The sequence below is a fragment of the Xenopus laevis genome, chromosome 5S, assembly GCF_017654675.1.
Source record: "Xenopus laevis strain J_2021 chromosome 5S, Xenopus_laevis_v10.1, whole genome shotgun sequence".
Classification (NCBI taxonomy): Eukaryota; Metazoa; Chordata; class Amphibia; order Anura; family Pipidae; genus Xenopus; species Xenopus laevis.
In genome coordinates, this window is record NC_054380.1 from 107,233,394 (window position 1) to 107,251,810 (window position 18,417).

General features: G+C 39.1%; 1 protein-coding gene across 8 annotated transcripts in view; it reads right to left on the reverse strand.

Moving 5' to 3' along the window:
- Positions 1-18,417, reverse strand: part of xrn1.S (5'-3' exoribonuclease 1-like) — a 69,453-nt gene that overhangs the window by 44,825 nt on the left and 6,211 nt on the right. For 7 of the 8 annotated variants that reach the window (XR_005961643.1, XR_005961644.1, XM_041564954.1 and 4 more), the window contains exons 7-13: positions 17,790-17,877; positions 16,599-16,767; positions 5,111-5,178; positions 2,893-3,027; positions 2,550-2,610; positions 1,153-1,261; positions 699-788 (exon numbers count right to left, since the gene is read on the reverse strand). Coding sequence is in view for 6 of the 8 variants with exons in the window: in XM_041564954.1 (XP_041420888.1) it covers positions 699-788; positions 1,153-1,261; positions 2,550-2,610; positions 2,893-3,027; positions 5,111-5,178; positions 16,599-16,767; positions 17,790-17,877 (720 nt within the window). In the remaining 2 variants the exon portion in view is untranslated. The remainder of the gene's footprint in view (positions 1-698; positions 789-1,152; positions 1,262-2,549; positions 2,611-2,892; positions 3,028-5,110; positions 5,179-16,598; positions 16,768-17,789; positions 17,878-18,417) is intronic. The other variant, XM_041564953.1, reaches the window with a different exon arrangement.

Below are 18,417 nucleotides of genomic sequence, written 5' to 3' on the forward strand. Positions count from 1 at the left end.
GCAAACTCACTGAACAGAAGTCCCATGTGCCCCACCCCTCCTTCAAGTCGATGACTAACTCAGAGTTAGAGAACCGAAAAGCATGAAGTTCTGTTCTGTTAGACATTTGCTCACTCCAGCCTTTATACATTACATTTTTGGCTAGCTAACTATATTGGAAACATTTTTTTATTTTGTACATACTATATTTAACCAGTTTGTATTTTTACACTGAACTGTTCCTTTAAAGTTGCTGACTAACTCAGAGTTAGAGAGCTGAAAAGCAGGAAGTAGTGTTCTGGTTATTATGTTGGACATCCGCTCACTCCAGCCTTTATAGAGAAGATTTTGGCTAACTAAATATATAAATAGCATTAATTATTTTGCACAGCCTGTTTACCCAGTTTTTTTTTTTACACTGAACTGATCCTTTAAACGTGAAACTAAATCATGCCAGTTACATGAAAACTGGCTAGCCATATGAGCAAAGAGTTTTTCAGTCCAATGAAAGAACAGCATTTTGCAGGAAAGTTGGCTTCCTTCTAAAAGACAAGCTAAAGCATTATTTATTTGCTCCCATATCTCTATTCACATAAACAGCAATTTCTAGAAATAAAATTCTTCCTGCATCACATGCAGGATAGTCACAACATTCTGATCAAAGCAAAATTGCCTCCGTTCATATAGAGGCATATATAAACTACATACGGTATGCTTACCAGCTCCAGCACTGGACTCCATGGTAGTAATAGTGCAAAATCCATTGTATTGCCTGGACATAGCATTTAGCCTGATCTGCCAGAAATTCACTTAAAGAAAAAGAACAGAAAATAAATGTGTGTCTTGTACAATAAACAAATATATTTTATTAAAATGTCTGCACTTTAACCAAATTGATAATTGGTGCTAGGTCAAAAATTATTCTTATATTTGTAGAAAGGATTGATGCTCCAGCTGAATATCATTATCATGCTGGAGCCTGATAAGCATTACATGACATTTGCAAAATGCAAAAAAATGAGTGTACAAGTCATTCCACTTTGCACAATACCCTTCCTGTACATAGACAACAAAACATATTTCTATGTGTGTATATGTGTGTACGCGCAATGTAGATTTATTCTTAAGACAGCATTGTCTTCCTTCATGTACTAGTCATGATGCCAGACTCACTCTGAAACAACTTCAACTCCCATCTTTGACATGTAGTATGTCCTCTTGTATTGTCTGAATTCTGTCTCAAAGAGATCATCATCATCATCTTCAGGGTTCTCATCTAAACCTCAAAAATAAATACAAAATGGCTTAATATCACATAGAAAACAGAAAATATGCACTTTATTGATTTGCAGGTGCAAGAAATATTGAACCTATTGTTTTTTGCACACTTATAGTTTATGACCACTAGCATGGCCACCTTTCTACTGTTCTGTCCATTCTGGCAGACAACACACGTTATTAGAACAGCATGAATTGAAGAGTTTGATTGGGATATGTCAAGCACTGACTATTGCTAGTATACAGTGTTATGAGGGTAACAAAATGTGCAATGTCACTTTTAAAGGAGAACTAAACGCTAAAAATGAATATGGCTAGAAATGACATTTTATATATTGAACTTATCGAACCAGCATCTCTATAGTAGTAATGATCCAGGCCTTCAAAGTAGTCACAGGAGTTTCCAATCTTGAATTTTGTTAGGAGTGTTTGCAACATGCACATGTTCAGTGTGCTTTGAGCAGCTGTTGAGAAGCTAATGGGTCATCACAAATCATCAATAATAAAATAGGGTTTGCTGCTGTCATACAAGTTAATGCTAATTGTGCTGGTTTCTGAGCTGCGTGTACCAATAATCTGAATTATTTACTAATCAACCTTATATTGTGACAATTATAATATATATATATATATATATATATATATATATATATATATATATATATATATATATATATATATATATATATATATATATATATATATATATATATATATATATATATATATATATATATATATATATATATATATATATATATATATGTTCAGTATCTTGAGTGTCGGCCCCTAAGCTCAGTAACTGACAGCAGCACAGACCATGTGCAGTTAACCAGCAGAAAAGAAGATGGGGAGCTACTGGGGCATCTTCAAAGGTGCAGATCTTTAGTGCTAAATGGCTGTGGTTGCCTTGGGCTGGTATAAAAGCCCAAAACATGTACAACATTTCTGCAATACTTCTTTGGTTAAGCTTTAGTTATCCTTTGAAAACACAATCATTAAGAAAATATGTGCATACAGCAAAAAGGTTTGTTGCTTAAACAATGCCAATTTCCAAATTTAGAAAACATTAAGGAGGTTGTGTAATAAAGGGTGCTAAGTTTGCTACAGTTCTCCTACAAACAGCAACTTATCAACAGGAAAAAATTACTGGTTACCTGTGTGAAAACGCAAATATTACTTGTTGCTAAAGCTTACTGTACTTGGGCAAACATTGTGCTTTTTATTACATACAAAGATAAGACTATTTATAGGGCAATTGCATGGACATATATTCACATAAATACACTTACATTCAGAATTTTCTTCCCCATTATTCTCTAATGCACTAAAACAAAAGGCATCATCGGCAACCTAATAAAAAGGTAAAAGGTAACGGTTGAATTCCAAGTTTTCTAGTTTACACCAGACAGAAACGTGATTTACAACCAGTTAAAATGGTGCTGGAGCAGGATAGTATATTTATATAAAGCAGGATCATACTATGTGTGGAAATAGTCTGCTACTAAAAGGCAATAACCATAATTGAGCTTGTAAAATACAAATCATCATATCATCATCTGAAGTTCTAACTTTCTAGGCCAAGAACATGAAGCAATTCTTTTTTTTTTTTTTTAATTCACCAATAATTCTTACCTTGTTTTTCTTTTTATTCAGGTTTTTGGCTTCTTCAGCAGCTTGGCCTGCAGCTTCATTGAGGTATTTATTGCCCACTTTGCTTTCAAACCATTTTAAGTCAACAAAGATTTCATTGAAATGCTCCCGATCAAACTGAAAATGTAAGGGGCAGAACAAAGTAACCATACTATGCATGAAATGTGGGCATTTCCCAGTTGAAATGCATGATCAAGGATAAGAGATCACTGCTTGTGGTGGGATTGGTAAAAACATGTCGGCCAAAGAGTCAATTTGCTGCTTGTAGAGCTTCTATGTGGTCCAAAGTTAATTCTAAACCACATGGACCTGCATGATTTAGTGCTTTCTAAACTTTAGTGGAGTAAAGGGACTAATTGGCGAGTCAGTCAGAAGCAATATGTAATGCACAGTTTATCAGAAAACCCCATGTAAAGTGTTATTCAACTTGACCGTGAACAATTAGGGTCCCTAATGTGTTGCATGCTATCCAAAAACTGCACTAAAATGATCAGAATTCAAGTAGAACAAATACATCACTGGGCTACTGCATTGCGGCCAGTCAATAAGCACACGTGAATGGCAATCAGCTGTTTTAAAGGAAAACTATACCCCCCAAACAATGTAGGTCTCTATTAAAAGATACTGAGTAAAACAGCTCATGTGTAAAACCCTGCTTCATGTAAATGAACCATTATCATAATAATATACTTTTTTAGTAGTATGTGCCATTGGGTAATCATAAATAGAAAATTGCCATTTTAAAAAATAAGGGCCGCCCTCTGAGATCGTAAGATTCACTGTGCACACATGCAAACCACATGTAAGGTCACATGAGCCAATTAACAGACAGAGTTCTGCCTTTTGCTTCCTCACTTCTTCCTGTTACAGTTAGTGTTGTAGTATTTCTGGTCAGGTGATCTCTGAGGCAGCACAGATAGAGTCACGAAATGGTGGTTCAAGGCAAGAGATATAAAAGGGCAATATTTACTTAAATATATATTCCAGTTTGGTAAGAATCTTTAATATGTCATTCAATTTGATATAAACTGTTGCTTAAGTATTCATTTTGGGGGTATAGTTTTCCTTTAACTTCTTTTGGTGCCGCACTAGGTCATATGTAATAAAAATACCTTGCCCTGGCAGTCTAGTGGTGCGGCGGGGACGCCCGCCACGCCGCTCCTCTTCCTTCTGTGTGCCGGCTTCCTAGTGTGCGTGTGGCGCGCACTCCTTTAATTTATAGGCGCATGCGCGCTGGCATGATTAAGTCAGCGCACAATGACACGAAGTTTAAATGTATTTAAAGGGGCAGTTTTTCTGTAATCATTGCTAGTGATAGGATTGTATTCCTGGTGCTCCTGAGCCTTGTGCTATTTGTCTGCTTCCTTCTGAACCTGTTTGATTCCTGTTTTGACCCCTGCCTGGCTATTTTGACTATTCTGACTTCTGGATCCTGACCTTTGCCTGATTACGACTACTCTTCTGTTTAACCCCTTGACTGATCACCCGGTTTTGACCCTTTTGCCTGTTTGACGATCCTTGCTATCTGCCTGCCTCGACCCAGCCTGCCTGACTATGATTCTGGCTTATCCTTTGTACCGTGACCTTCGGCCCAAAAAGACAGCCGTGCCCCTTTGCCAGACAGAACATCTCGCCTTGCACCCCTCGTTAAGTCCAGGTGACACCCAAGTAAGCTGAGGGCTCCTCCCGAAGCACAACGGTGGTCACACTACTGGTGAAGCCGAGCCGAGACCAGGGTACTTGGCACTTGTTCTGGTATCGGGTGCCGGCCGTGACATCATATTTGGACATTGTAGGAATATGGTTGTTTGCATGGGGTCACAAAGTGTACACAGCCTGTTATTAGAGAATGAAGTTAATAACTTAACAAATTGGCTGACTGTTATCTTGAATTTTAAGACTGGGAACACCATGCAGACAGTCATAAGTCCGGCTTTCATATATTCAGGACAATTATCTAATTACGTGGACCCGAGAAGAAGTGAAGATGCAACTCATCACTTCTGCCTCAGTTCATGCCATGTGGTAAGATTGGGCCTTCCTAGTTTACTTCGTAGTAAATGACCACAATTGCCTATTTTCCTATGACTTCATTATTACACAGAATTTCTTGACAAGGCTAGATGGAACAGAAGTCAGACAAGCCATACACTAGGATATTTCTGTTAGTTGTTGAATAATAAACAGCAGATATACTTACATCTGAAAGTTTTTTTAGGTACTTCTCAAAATTATATAGGTTTAAATAACCATTTTCATTTATGTAACCTGTTAAAAAAAAAATTAATAAAAAAAAAGTCATACAATGAAGCGTTAATCTAACCATCAGCACTTAATAGCCTACTATTTGTGTATATAATTTATTCTCTCATTTAGATTGTAAGCTCTGAAGGGGCAAGGAGCTTCTTTTTTCTTGTTTCTTTGACACTTAGCTCTTAATTGTTAATGCAATTTTACTTTGTATTTACAGTCATTTAAAAAAGTTTGGGAACCCCTCTCAGCCTGCATAATAATTTACTCCACTTTCAACAAAAAAGATAACAGTGTATGTCTTTCATTTCCCAGGAACAGCTGAGTACTGGGATGTTTTCTGAACAAAGCTTTTTAGTGAAGCAGTATTCAGTTGTATGAAATTAAATCAAATGTGAAAAACTGTCTGTGCAAAGATTTGTAATTTTGCTAATTTGAATCCATGTAACTGCTCAATACTGATTACTGGCAACACCAAATTGGTTGGATTAGCTCGTTAAGCCATGAACTTCATAAGCAGGTGCGTCCAATCAAGAGAAAAGGTATTTAAGGTGGCCAATTGCAAGTTGTGCTTCTGTTTGACTCTCCTCTGAAGAGTGACAGCAAGGGATCCTCAAAGCAACTCTCAAAAGATCTGAAAACAAAGATAGTTCAGTAGCATGGTTTATGGGAAGGCTACAAAAAGCTATCTCAGAGGTTTAAACTGTCAGTTTCAACTGTAAGGAATGTAATCAGGAAAAGGAAGGCCACAGGCACAGTTGCTGTAAAACCCAGGTTTGGCAGGCCAAGCAAAATACAGGAGCTGCATATGCGGAGGATTGTCAGAATGGTTACAGGCAAGCCAAAGATTATCTCCAAAGACTTGCAAGAACATCTTGCGGCAGATGGTGTATCTGTATATCATTCTACAATTCAGAGTAATTGGCACAAAGAACATCTGTATGGCACAGAGATGAAACAGAAGACCTTGCGGCACTCACACAAAGTCACTTGTATGCAAAAGCTCATTTGACAAGCCACAGTCATTTTGAAACAAAGTGCTTTGGACTGATGAGACAAATATTGAGTTATTTGGTCATAACAAAAAGAGATTTGCATGGCGGAAGAACACCACATTCGAAGAAAAACATCTGCTACTTACTGTCAAATTTGGTGGAGGTTCCATCATGCTGTGTCGCTAGTTCAGGGACTGGGGCCCTTGTTAAAGTCGAGGGTCAGATGAATTCAACCCAATAACAACAAATTCTTCAGGATCATGTTCAAGCATCAAAGTTACGGAGGGGTTGGATTTTCCAGCAAGACCCTAAAAAATCTACAAAGGCATTTATGCAGAGGGAGAAGTACAATATTCTGGAATGGCCGTCACAGTCCCCTGACTTGAATGTCATTGAAAATCTATGGGATGATTTGAAGCAGGCTGTCCATGCTCAGAAGCCATCAAATTTAACTGAACTGGAGAGATTTTGTATGGATGAATGGTCAAAAATACCGCCATCCAGACACTCATCAAAGGCTATAGGAGGCATCTAGAGGCTGTTACATTTGCAAAAGTAGGCTCAACTAAGTATTGATGTAATTCTCTGTTGGGGTACCCAAATTTATGCACCTGTCTAATTTTGTTATGATGCATATTGCATATTTTCTGTTAATCCAATAAACTTTATGCCACTGCTGAAAAACTACTGTTTCCATAAGGCATGTTATATATTAAAAGGAAGTTGCTACTTTAAAAGCTCAGAAAATGATAAACAAAACTCCAAAGAATTAAGACAAGTTCCCAATATTTTTTATATGACTGTATTTGTATCCATTACTCTAATTACCCTGTTTGTTCTATTAATTTATTGTTCTGCTGTACAGTGCTGCATACATAAGTCGCACTATATAAATAAAAAAATATACATACATTAATACATAATGAAGGAAATAAAGAAACAAAAAAAACATTCACTGCACAAATACCACAATAAGGTGTAAGAAAAGTAAATAAAACATGATTGATTAAAAAAGATATTTGATTTCCTCATATAAATTATATATGTTAACACATCTGAAAAAGGAGATTTATGTATTTACCGTTAAATTCTTTTCTCTCCAGTAGTAAGGGGGACACCGGGACCATGGGTAAAAAATCCGCCCATCAGGAGGAGACCCTCCTAATCTCCCTTTTTTCCCCTGCCATCACAGAAGGGCTCCAGTTTCTAACCAAGAAACTCTGAACATAATCAAAGAACAAACTTTCACTGAGCAAAACAGTAAAACAAGAGTTGTTGGGGGGGGGGGGTGCTGGAGACCTGTGTCCTTACGACTGGAGAAAAAAGGATTTAACAGTAAGTACATAAATCTCCTTCCATGTCTAGGGGGACACATGGACCATGAGGGCACACCAAAGCAACCCCACAGTAGGGAGGGAAGAACTGACAGTTTAGGAAACAACTGCCTGGCGAAACTTCAGTCTAAAGCAGTAGGGTAACTATAGAGGAAGCAGACCCAGCAGACACAGGGGGGCACCGACTGTGGGGTCGGTTTCCTATATAGCTAATAAAAAACCCTCCTCCCCAGCCACTCTCTTACCAACGGTGAGGAAGGGGACACAAGTTGGTTATGAGTGGGCGGAGTCAAGGTGAGGAGTGAGCGGAGCGGATGCATGATGTGGGCGGGGCAAAGGTCGGACAGGAAATTGGCAGGAGGAGGATCGACGTGTGCCGGCCCCTCTGAAGATTTTTTTCAGGGGGGCCTGGCGCACCATAGTTATGTCACTGGTCTGAATACTGCCTTTACAGACAGGTAACTGTTGAACTGATAACATTTTGTGAAGGTATGGAGGGAGGACCAAGTAGCTGCCCTACACACTTGCTTGGCCAAGGTGGAATTTCTGTGAGCCTAAGAAGCCCTGAGGGCTCTAGTGGAGTGTGCCCTAAGATTTATGGGAGGCGTCTTCCAAACCTCATTGTCTCCTTAATCCAGTGTGCATTTTCGTGGCAGGAAAGCCTTTTTGGGACCCTGATGGCACAACAAATAGGGTATCGGTCTTCCTTTTGTAAGGGAAACCTGAGACTTAAGGGTTCTGACCACATCCAAGCGATGCAAGGCAGTCTCCTTGTCATTCCTTGTGTTATTGCAGAAAGACCCAAAAAACCCAGGGACCGTATAGAGCACTGCCTTATTTATGTGAAAGACCAAGTACTGTTCAGGATAGTGCCCCCAGCTTCGAAATCCATCTAGTTGATTAGATTGCGACCAGAAACACTTTCTTCCATGTGAGGGATTCCAACACCACCTTATTTAGAGTTTCGAAGGGGAAATCCAGAAGGGCGGTGAGACCAGTGCTTGAACGCTGGTGAAACTTGGCCAACAGACTGAAGGAGGGTCCGGACATCGTCCAAAAGCACTATCCCCTCTTGGAAAAGGACGGAGAGGACAGATACCTGGGCTTTTAGGGAACCCAGGCGGACATGGTAATCTGAACTCCCTGAACCAAACCTCTTCATAACTACACCAAGTGCGGTACGTCTCCCACACCCTGTGGTATACCTTGGAGGTGACCAGTTTGCTAACCTTGATCAGGGTTAGGATTATGCCCTCTGAAAATCCTTTTCACCTCAGCATTGCCGCCTCAACAGCCATCCCTCTAAGGCGAAGAGTTGAGAATTGTGGAATTCCAGGATCTCCTGTCCAGCGAGGAACAATGAGGATTACTGTGACTGGTTCTCTTGAGATCTTTCGTAGCACGTAAGATAGCATGGGTAGGGAAGGGTACACGTAGGCCAGTCGAAATCGCCAAAGTATCATCATGGCATCCACGCCTTCTGTCAGTCAGTGGGTCCTGATACCTTGCAAAGAATCTGGGTATCTCTTGGTTGTGCCTGGTCGCGATTAGGTCAATTTCCAGCTCTCCCTCTCCACTATTGGAGTGGCAGTCCTTTATGCCCACTCCAGAATGAGAAGCACTGCTCGATATGCCGATATGCTTTGTGTAGCCCTGCCGGTTGATGTACACAACCGCCTTGGTGATGTCTGATAGGATTCGAACTGCCTGATTTCTCAGCAGGTGTCCCCATGATGTCTCCCCATGAGGCTGGCATCCATGGTCACAATCTGCCATACTGGTTCCTGAAAGACCCTTCCCTGGCCTAGACGACTTGGAGTCAGCCACCAGCTCAGAGATTTCCACGCAGTACCTGGGAGGGCTAGTCTCTGGTGGAGAAAAATCCTGTTCCGCCACTTCAGTACTGCCATCTGTAGTGGCCTGGAGCTGAAAGATGTGGTTGCCAGATCCCCTCTCCGGTGCAGCATGTAACAAGGAACTGGACCACGTTTCAACTGCTCAGCTCATCCAGGCAGATGCTAGGACAGACACTAAAAGTTGAAGGAGAGGAGAGCACTCAAACGCAGATTAACCGCTTGTGATTATTTATTATTCATGCTGCTTTACACGACATGTTTCGGGCAGGTGTTGCCCTTTCTCAAGTGTAAACTTACAGGTACACAGTGAACCTTTTAAACACACCCCTCACACCCATGTGATCTTCAACATCCAATCTTGGATAATTAGATACAATTAAAGGTAAAAATCTAAAAAAACATTTTTTAAAAAAAACTTTTAAAAGGGACTTTGCTCCATATCTTTTACTTGAAGGTTAATGTCCAGTCTTATTCATAAGTGCTGTTCTGTGCAATGTTGCCAAAGAATGATACAATTAGTATCAGCTGTGCAAAAAATCAGTTACAAAAGTGTCCCATGTGCACATGTCATTCAATAAATACATAATATGATACAATCCACACAAAATCAACACCTGTTAAAAATACAAATACATAGTGTCAAAACAACTGATAATATTCTCCATTTTAATTAGTTACCTTTAAAATCTTTAAAATCTAATAGAAAACCACTTGAGGTTGTAACAAGTTACTTAGAACATTAGATTCCAAAATGCCACATTAACGACAGAAGTAGGGTGTTGATTTTGTGTGGATTGTATCATATGTATTTATTGAATGACATGTGCACATGGGACACTTTTGTAACTGATTTTTTGCACAGCTGATACTAATTGTATCATTCTTTGGCAACATTGCACAGAACAGCACTTATGAATAAGACTGGACATTAACCTTCAAGTAAAAGATATGGAGCAAAGTCCCTTTTAAAAGTTTTTTTTAAAAAATGTTTTTTAGATTTTTACCTTTAATTGTATCTAATTATCCAAGATTGGATGTTGAAGATCACATGGGTGTGAGGGGTGTGTTTAAAAGGTTCACTGTGTACCTGTAAATTTACTCTTGAGAAAGGGCAACACCTGCCCGAAACATGTAGTGTAAAGCAGCATGAATAATAAATAATCACAAGTGGTTAATCTGCGTTTGAGTGCTCTCCTCTCCTTCAACTTTTAGTGGATATCCTGGGATGATTGGTACATCTCTGTGAGGGGATTGATGCATGCTACTGACAAAGGATTAAGGCAGTGCGCAAATCTATACAGTTTCTATTTTGAAATCCTACCATTGTTTTTTGCGCTGCCAAGCTGTTGGGAGATATTTCCATGATGACTGCAAACAGATCTTCAGAGACCTGTCACACTTTTGCATATACTGAAATTGATATTCAGCGGATTTTAGCTGAAGCAGAACAAGACTTAGACGAACAGAAAGAAATTTGTTTCTTAAAAGACCCGGCTAAAGACTTATTAAACCTGCAAAGGAAAGAAGTAAGTCTTACCTTACATCAAAGCACTTTGATACGTTATGTTAAAGCAAAGCAAATCCCACGTGGTCTACGGTTAGATATTACTCCAAATCTGTGTACCGATGACCCTGTACTAATGCAACGTTGGCATGAGATTACGAATAAATGCAGCCTGGACCTAATGGTTTTAATGATTGAACGGGCCCATTTCAAACTCACCGATCTTAAGAAGCAAATTACCATATCAAAGGCGGAGCTAACAACAAAGATTGGCATTGAGGAAGCAGAACGGCTCCTGATCCGCCATAATGAAAATCTCGAGAGACTGCGCCAAAGTATACTCGCACGGAAGGTGACAAAACTGGCCAGAGATGAGGAAGATTATGCCAAGGAGCGCGTCTATAGCTGGCGTCAGGATCGTTCAAGGCAGCGTGCGGAGGGAGGTTCCCCTAGGAGCGGACTGCCAGATCGAAGACGCTACAAACCAGCATGGAGGGAGAGACGCAACTCTGCAGCATTTACAAGCAGCGAAGAGGAAGTCCCAAACAGCGCACAACAACAGCCTTTTTTAGGCGTACGCACAGAGGAAAGAGACGAGGGAAGAGCAAAACCGTGCAGCAACCCCAGGGACCCGATCAATCGGGATCACTACCCGAGGAGGGACAGACGTCTACCAAGGTAAATAACCTGGTTATTAACCTTTCATCACACGAACTATCGGCCAGTGAACTATCTTTGCTTAATAAGGGGCTGAACTTTTTACCCACACATACGCTACCTACTGAAAATTGGGAGATTGACTTTCTGAAATTTACACGTAAACTCAAACTTAAGATAAATTTTGCAGAGAGCCCTAATATGCTACCTGCCAATAAATATAAAAAACCAAGCAAAATGATTCCAGATGTAAATAATGACGCTGTACAGTCTTTTGAGCATATAGTGTTAACAGAGGCAAAGAAAGTATGGGATACCAAATTACCCAGGGCCACTAATCTTAGCTATAATGAGTACACTGCATTAAAATCTCTACAATTTAACAATGATGTTATCATTCGGAAAGCGGATAAGGGGGGCAGTATTGTGGTACTAGATAAAATAGACTATAATGCAGAGGTAATGAGACAACTTGAGACACCAGGGCATTATGCTAAAATAGACCGAGATCCTACCCTAGACATTAAAAAACAAATAGACAATATGGTTGAAGAAGCATGGCTGAACTCAACTATTGATGCTATAGAGAAAGAGTTTTTGATTACAGATTTTCCAAGGGTTCCAGTGCTGTACTTATTACCTAAAGTTCATAAAACGCTTATTAATCCCCCGGGGCGACCGATCGTCTCAGGTATAGGGTCAGCACTGGAACCTTTATCAATATTTGTAGATTCATTTTTACAGGAAGAGATGTTAAAAATAAATGTATGTCTTAGGGATACAACTGACTTACTCTGTAAACTTAATGATATGGGGACTCTGCAACCAGAAACTGTTCTATGTGGAATTGACATTCAGAGTTTATATACCTCCATTCCCCATAATGAAGGATTAGATTGCATTGAGGAAGTGCTGCTGGATACTAATTTATCTACTTCAAAAATCTACTTTATCATGGATTGTTTAAATATGGTGCTCACTAAAAATTATTTCTCATTTGAAGATAATTTTTACTGGCAAACGCAAGGGACGTCAATGGGAGCTACGGTAGCTCCCTCTTATGCAAATCTATTTGTTAACCATTTGGAGAAAAAATTTTTCCTTAAAAAAGAGCCCTTCTGCCAACATATCTTGGCCTATTTTAGATTTGTCGATGACATTTTGTTATTGTGGACAGGCCCTGTAGAATTGCTTAAACAAATGATAGATGAAGCAAATGAGAGTCATATTACAATTAAGTTCACATATGAATATCCTTTCTCTGAAATAAATTTTTTGGATGTAACAATAAGTCTAACTAATGGGATAATAAACACCGATTTATACAGAAAGAGTGTGGAAAAGAACAATATGTTACATGTACGCAGTTTCCATAGTCCAAAAGTTAAAAAGGCAATCCGTAAAGGACAGTTTATCCGTGCAAAAAGAATTACCTCATGCACAGCAAAATATAACGAAGTAAAATTAAGCCTAACTAAACGATTTAAAGAAAGAGGATATGAGTCTAATATTATAAATAACGCCATGAAAGAAGTTGACACTATCCCCCGCAGCGAATTATTATGCCAAAAAAAGAAAGAATGTAGTAATCAGAAAATAACATTTGTTTCTACGTTTAACTCTAATAGCAATAAAATGGAGAATATTATTAAAAAATACTGGCCTTTAATACAGGCAGATAGACAATTTGGCCATTTATTTACTGAGCAGCCTCGTTTTTGCTACAAAAGGGGTCGCAGTCTCAAAGATATACTTTGCCCATCGGACACACGCCAAAAGAAATCACTTTTCCAAGGCAGGAAAAGGAAAGGTACCTACCCCTGTCTGAGCTGCAATTGTTGCTCGTCCATAATAAAAGGCTCTAAGATTAATCACCCTAGTAAGGGATATGTAATTAACCTAAACGTGTACGCAACGTGTAAATCTACTCATGTGATTTACTTGTTGAAATGCCCTTGCGGTCTAGGGTACGTAGGTCAAACCTCAAGGGAAGTAAAAATGAGAATTCAAGAGCATAAAAGGAACATTAAAAATTATAAGGAAAACACACAGACAGATACTTCTATTTCCAAACATTTTTTTATTTGTAAACACAATCCGATGCAACTGCGTTGGTGTGTCCTTGATGAAGCAGCTATAGATAAGCGAGGAGATAATAGAGTCAACAGATTGCTACAAACTGAAGGGAGATGGATCAAAAAATTAGGTACACTCCACCCAGACGGTTTAAATGATTTTTGGAGTTTAAAACCGTTTCTGTAAACTTGCTTAATGGAATCTTTTGCTTTGCAGATCTTGAAATTAGAAAAGCTTAAAAGAAACAAAATGCCACATTAACGACAGAAGTAGGGTAAGAATCTAATGTTCTAAGTAACTTGTTACAACCTCAAGTGGTTTTCTATTAGATTTTAAAGATTTTAAAGGTAACTAATTAAAATGGAGAATATTATCAGTTGTTTTGACACTATGTATTTGTATTTTTAACAGGTGTTGATTTTGTGTGGATTGTATCATATTATGTATTTATTGAATGACATGTGCACATGGGACACTTTTGTAACTGATTTTTTGCACAGCTGATACTAATTGTATCATTCTTTGGCAACATTGCACAGAACAGCACTTATGAATAAGACTGGACATTAACCTTCAAGTAAAAGATATGGAGCAAAGTCCCCTTTAAAAGTTTTTTTTAAAAAATGTTTTTTAGATTTTTACCTTTAATTGTATCTAATTATCCAAGATTGGATGTTGAAGATCACATGGGTGTGAGGGGTGTTTTTAAAAGGTTCACTGTGTACCTGTAAGTTTACACTTGAGAAAGGGCAACACCTGCCCGAAACATGTCGTGTAAAGCAGCATGAATAATAAATAATCACAAGCGGTTAATCTGCGTTTGAGTGCTCTCCTCTCCTTCAACTTTTAGTGGATATCCTGGGATGATTGGTACATCTCTGTGAGAGGATTGATGCATGCTACTGACAAAGGATTAAGGCAGTGCGCAAATCTATACAGTTTCTATTTTGAGATGCTAGGACAGAGTGCAGACTGAAATAAAGATGGCCTTGAGGATGCCTTCCAACTTTTTATCTGTGGGTCCTTGAAGTCCAAAGAGTGGGGAACTGGGAGGGCAGTAGCCTTGGATAGGCATGAGACAGGGGCATCCACCACCGGCAACGTGCTCGACTTTTCAGTGTATTCCTTTGGAAAGCGATATTGCCTGGAGAAATGTTTGGTAACCTGGAATTTGTTGTCCGGAGTTTGCCACTCCTCCTGAACTAGGGTCTGCACATGGGCCGGGAAGACTGCAAATGTCTTAAGTTGTCTCTTAAACAGAGAGGAGGATTTTTCCTGAGCTGCATCCTTATCCTGAACATACACAGTTTTTAGTACTGCCCAGATGAGAGATTCCACCTCAGGAGCAGCATCAGCCGTGTCCGCCTCTCCAGAATCGGAGGCTGCGGAGGAAGAGACATTTCCCCTTCGCTAACTTCCTCTTCGGATGAGGGGAGTATGAGAGTGCCATTAAGAGGTATTTCTGTATGGCTATGGGCCCTCATGCGTTTGGTGGTAGCAGTAGGATTGATGGCCATTTTTTCCCTTGTCTATGGATGAAGTCTGTGTCTGGCTTGGGCTGCAAGAAGAGCAGAGTGGATCTACTTGGCCATCCTGAAATTTAGTGAGGCATTTTAAGCAAGCAAGAAATGTAACTGTGTGCTTAGAGTGCCTTCCCTGCAGAACAAATCCCCATGCTTTCTATCATGATGGGAGTCTGTCCTGTGTGATGTGTGCCCTCAGAGTACCTGATTGATATGATGGCTGTTTGGGGGGGGGGAGCAACAGCCCAGATGCCAAGGGTGGTGGAGGGGAAGGGAGCAGCCGCAGGACATGAGAGGAGCTGCATGCAATGACGGCACATTGGGCATCAAGGGAACCTGTGCAAAGAGGACATCATTTATGCTTGCCATCCGAGACAGAAGAGAGAGAGAGAGCTGCTAAGGATTCCCCTGTTCCAGCAGAAGGTGCCTGAGACCCGGGGGTTCTTAGTGCATGTGCCATAGGCAGACATGCCAATTGGGGATCGCTCCAGGCAGATGCACTCACTTGGTTAACCAGAGGGAATCGCTGATGGCAAGCATTCGGCTCCTCCCTGTCCCAGCTGGTAATCCCCCTCTTTAAGTGCTTGTGGCTTACCGGGGCACAGATGGTGGCTCCTTTAGTAGGGCCTGCCAAGAGGCCAGTTCAACCTCCTGGTATGAAGGACAATGAAAAAACTGGGGCCCTTTGGTTATGGCAGGGCATAAAGGGAAAGTAGGGGGTTCTCCAGCTCTGTCGTCATCAGTGTCCTTCCTCCTGATGGGCAGGACTCTTTACCCACAGTCCCTGTGACCGCTTAGATGTGGGAGAAAATTAAAAGATAAACTCAATAATGCACAGTATTAGCACTGCTACCTATAACAGTGCTAGTTTCCTAGAGTTGTATGTAATCAGGATACTATTTGCAAAGATGCCTGGGTGGGGAAGAGCTCCACTGGGGTAAGGGCTATGGAAATGTTTGCTACTGGAGACAAATGCAAAAATAAGTAATTCATGGAAACAGATTTAAGGCTAAGCTTAAATATTCAACGGGGTGATTCATCTTTAATTTAACTTTTAACGTGTTATAAAATGACAAGTTTCTAGCAATTAGCATTTTTTTTTTAAATCGGTCTTTATTTTTATTTATCTTTTTTTTAATTACTTGCTTTCCTCTTCTGACTCTTCCAGCTAACTGAACTAGGCAGCCAAAAAAACTATTGCTTCTTGAGGCTACAATTTCATAACCCAGTTTCTCATTTGAACCACTGCCAGGTTGCTAGGGTATCTTGGACCCTAGCAAACACATAGCTGCCAAAATTCCAAAGTAGAGAGTTGCTGAATATATAGCTAAATTATTAAAAACCACAAATAAAAAATGAAGACCAACTACAAATTGTTTCAGAAAATCAATCTCTAAAACATCCTAAAAGTTAATTTAAAGGTAAATCAACCATTTAAGGGGATTTATCAGTTTTCACTGGAATAATACTATATGAAGAAACGCTTAACTTACCCCCAAGAGTAGGTAAGACACTAATATATGTTCTATACAAAAGAGGCAGTGCATCATGATTGATATGTAAATGAGGTAGATGAGGAATAAAATCATTGCCTACAAGAAATCCCATTAAAATCCAATCATCAATTATTCGCTCTACATCATATTCAAATGGAATCTTGTCCTAGGAAAGAGAAAAGTTTTTTCAAACAACATTCATTTTTGGATGTTCGTTTGCTTCATTTAAGGAAGTTTGCTTAAAATCAATGTTTCTAGCAGTCACTAAAAGTTTTGGTAAATGGGGATATTTAACTGCTGTGAATCCTTCAGGATTTCACTGTTTGATACTTCACATCCATCCCTTCAGTCCTAAGAAGGCAACAATGCAGCGTGAACCACTTAGTGGTCTTTGTTTCCACGATCTGGAGAGAGCTGCAATTTTTACAGGTGGTGTCACTGAACTGCATACAACACATGCATTAAATCATTTTTAAAGATCTATTATAAATATAGTTATAATTATTTTAATTGATACATGATTGAGCAATATAGAATAGATATCAGCAATTAATGCATTGATTCCCTTGCCATTGGTTCTGCAGTTTCTTATTCTATGTGGATGATCATTTTCATACTGCATGAAGAAACAAAGATAAAAGAGCAAGAAAAATGGGCCACTCATGCAGTAAACATTCAGCCATCGTAGTGAGTTTTCAGAAAGAAAAGGCACGTCCAACATTCTGTACATTTTAGGTGTAATATAACTGCTGCTTGCCAATGAACATGTGTAATGCTACTAGTAGTAATGATGTAGGACTCACTGGATTGAAATATTAGTCAAATAGGTAATGGACCAAGTGGATTTGGGATTGTCAAATTTACAGACAAAACTAAACTACAATGTTGCAACAATTAAGAGTTTAGTCAACACAGACCAGAAAGAAACGTGCAACAGATCAGAACACATGGAAGAACAGTCCATTCATGGTCATTAGGAATAATACGTTTGTCAGAGGTGTTACTGGAAGTTACTGCAAAACCTGTAAGACAACCAAAATACCCTCAACTCACCAAATACCTACTCTGCTATATCTACAGTCTTACCATCTATTACATGACACATACTGAACATCTCTGCCATTAAGGTCTACTCCCACCAAACTATTAATTAAAAATCTTTGTGCTACATTACAGTATACAACTTACTTTCAATGAGGAAAATTCATAATCAATATACTCTCTCATTAAAGACAAGTGAAGAAGATGAAATGTAGTTTCTTCTGGTGCAGAAACCCTGAAACATATAAATTGTTGTCATATCAGTTTCTAGCGAGCCACACATTAATGTATATTAGAAAGTTGCTTAGAATTACACGCCCTTTCATTATGCAAAAAACATTAAAGTGGAAAAAACATTAAAGTGGAAATTTACATTATAATAACTTTAAGCCTGATATATACAGCTGTATTCTAAAATACTGTAAAACAACTTTTTTCTGTATAACCTTTTATTTGTGCTTTCATTTTGGTTAACTGAATTTATTGTTCTGCAGCTCTCATTTGAAATGTAAACACCCACTACTTCTAATAAATAAAATGTGTTTATTAGTTATTTTCCAATTCCTTTTTTGAAGTCCTAAAACTGGTTGGCTGGCTTCAACAGCTTATCACTTTCCACAGTTATCCTATTGTGTTATAAGCCCCTAAAAAGCCAAACCTGAACAGGGTTTTGAGAAAAAAATTAATTTGCATCATCTGTGAACAATGTCCAAAAAGAAAATATTTTAGACCATTGCTCATAGATGTCACATGACAAAGTATTAGGCTGACAACT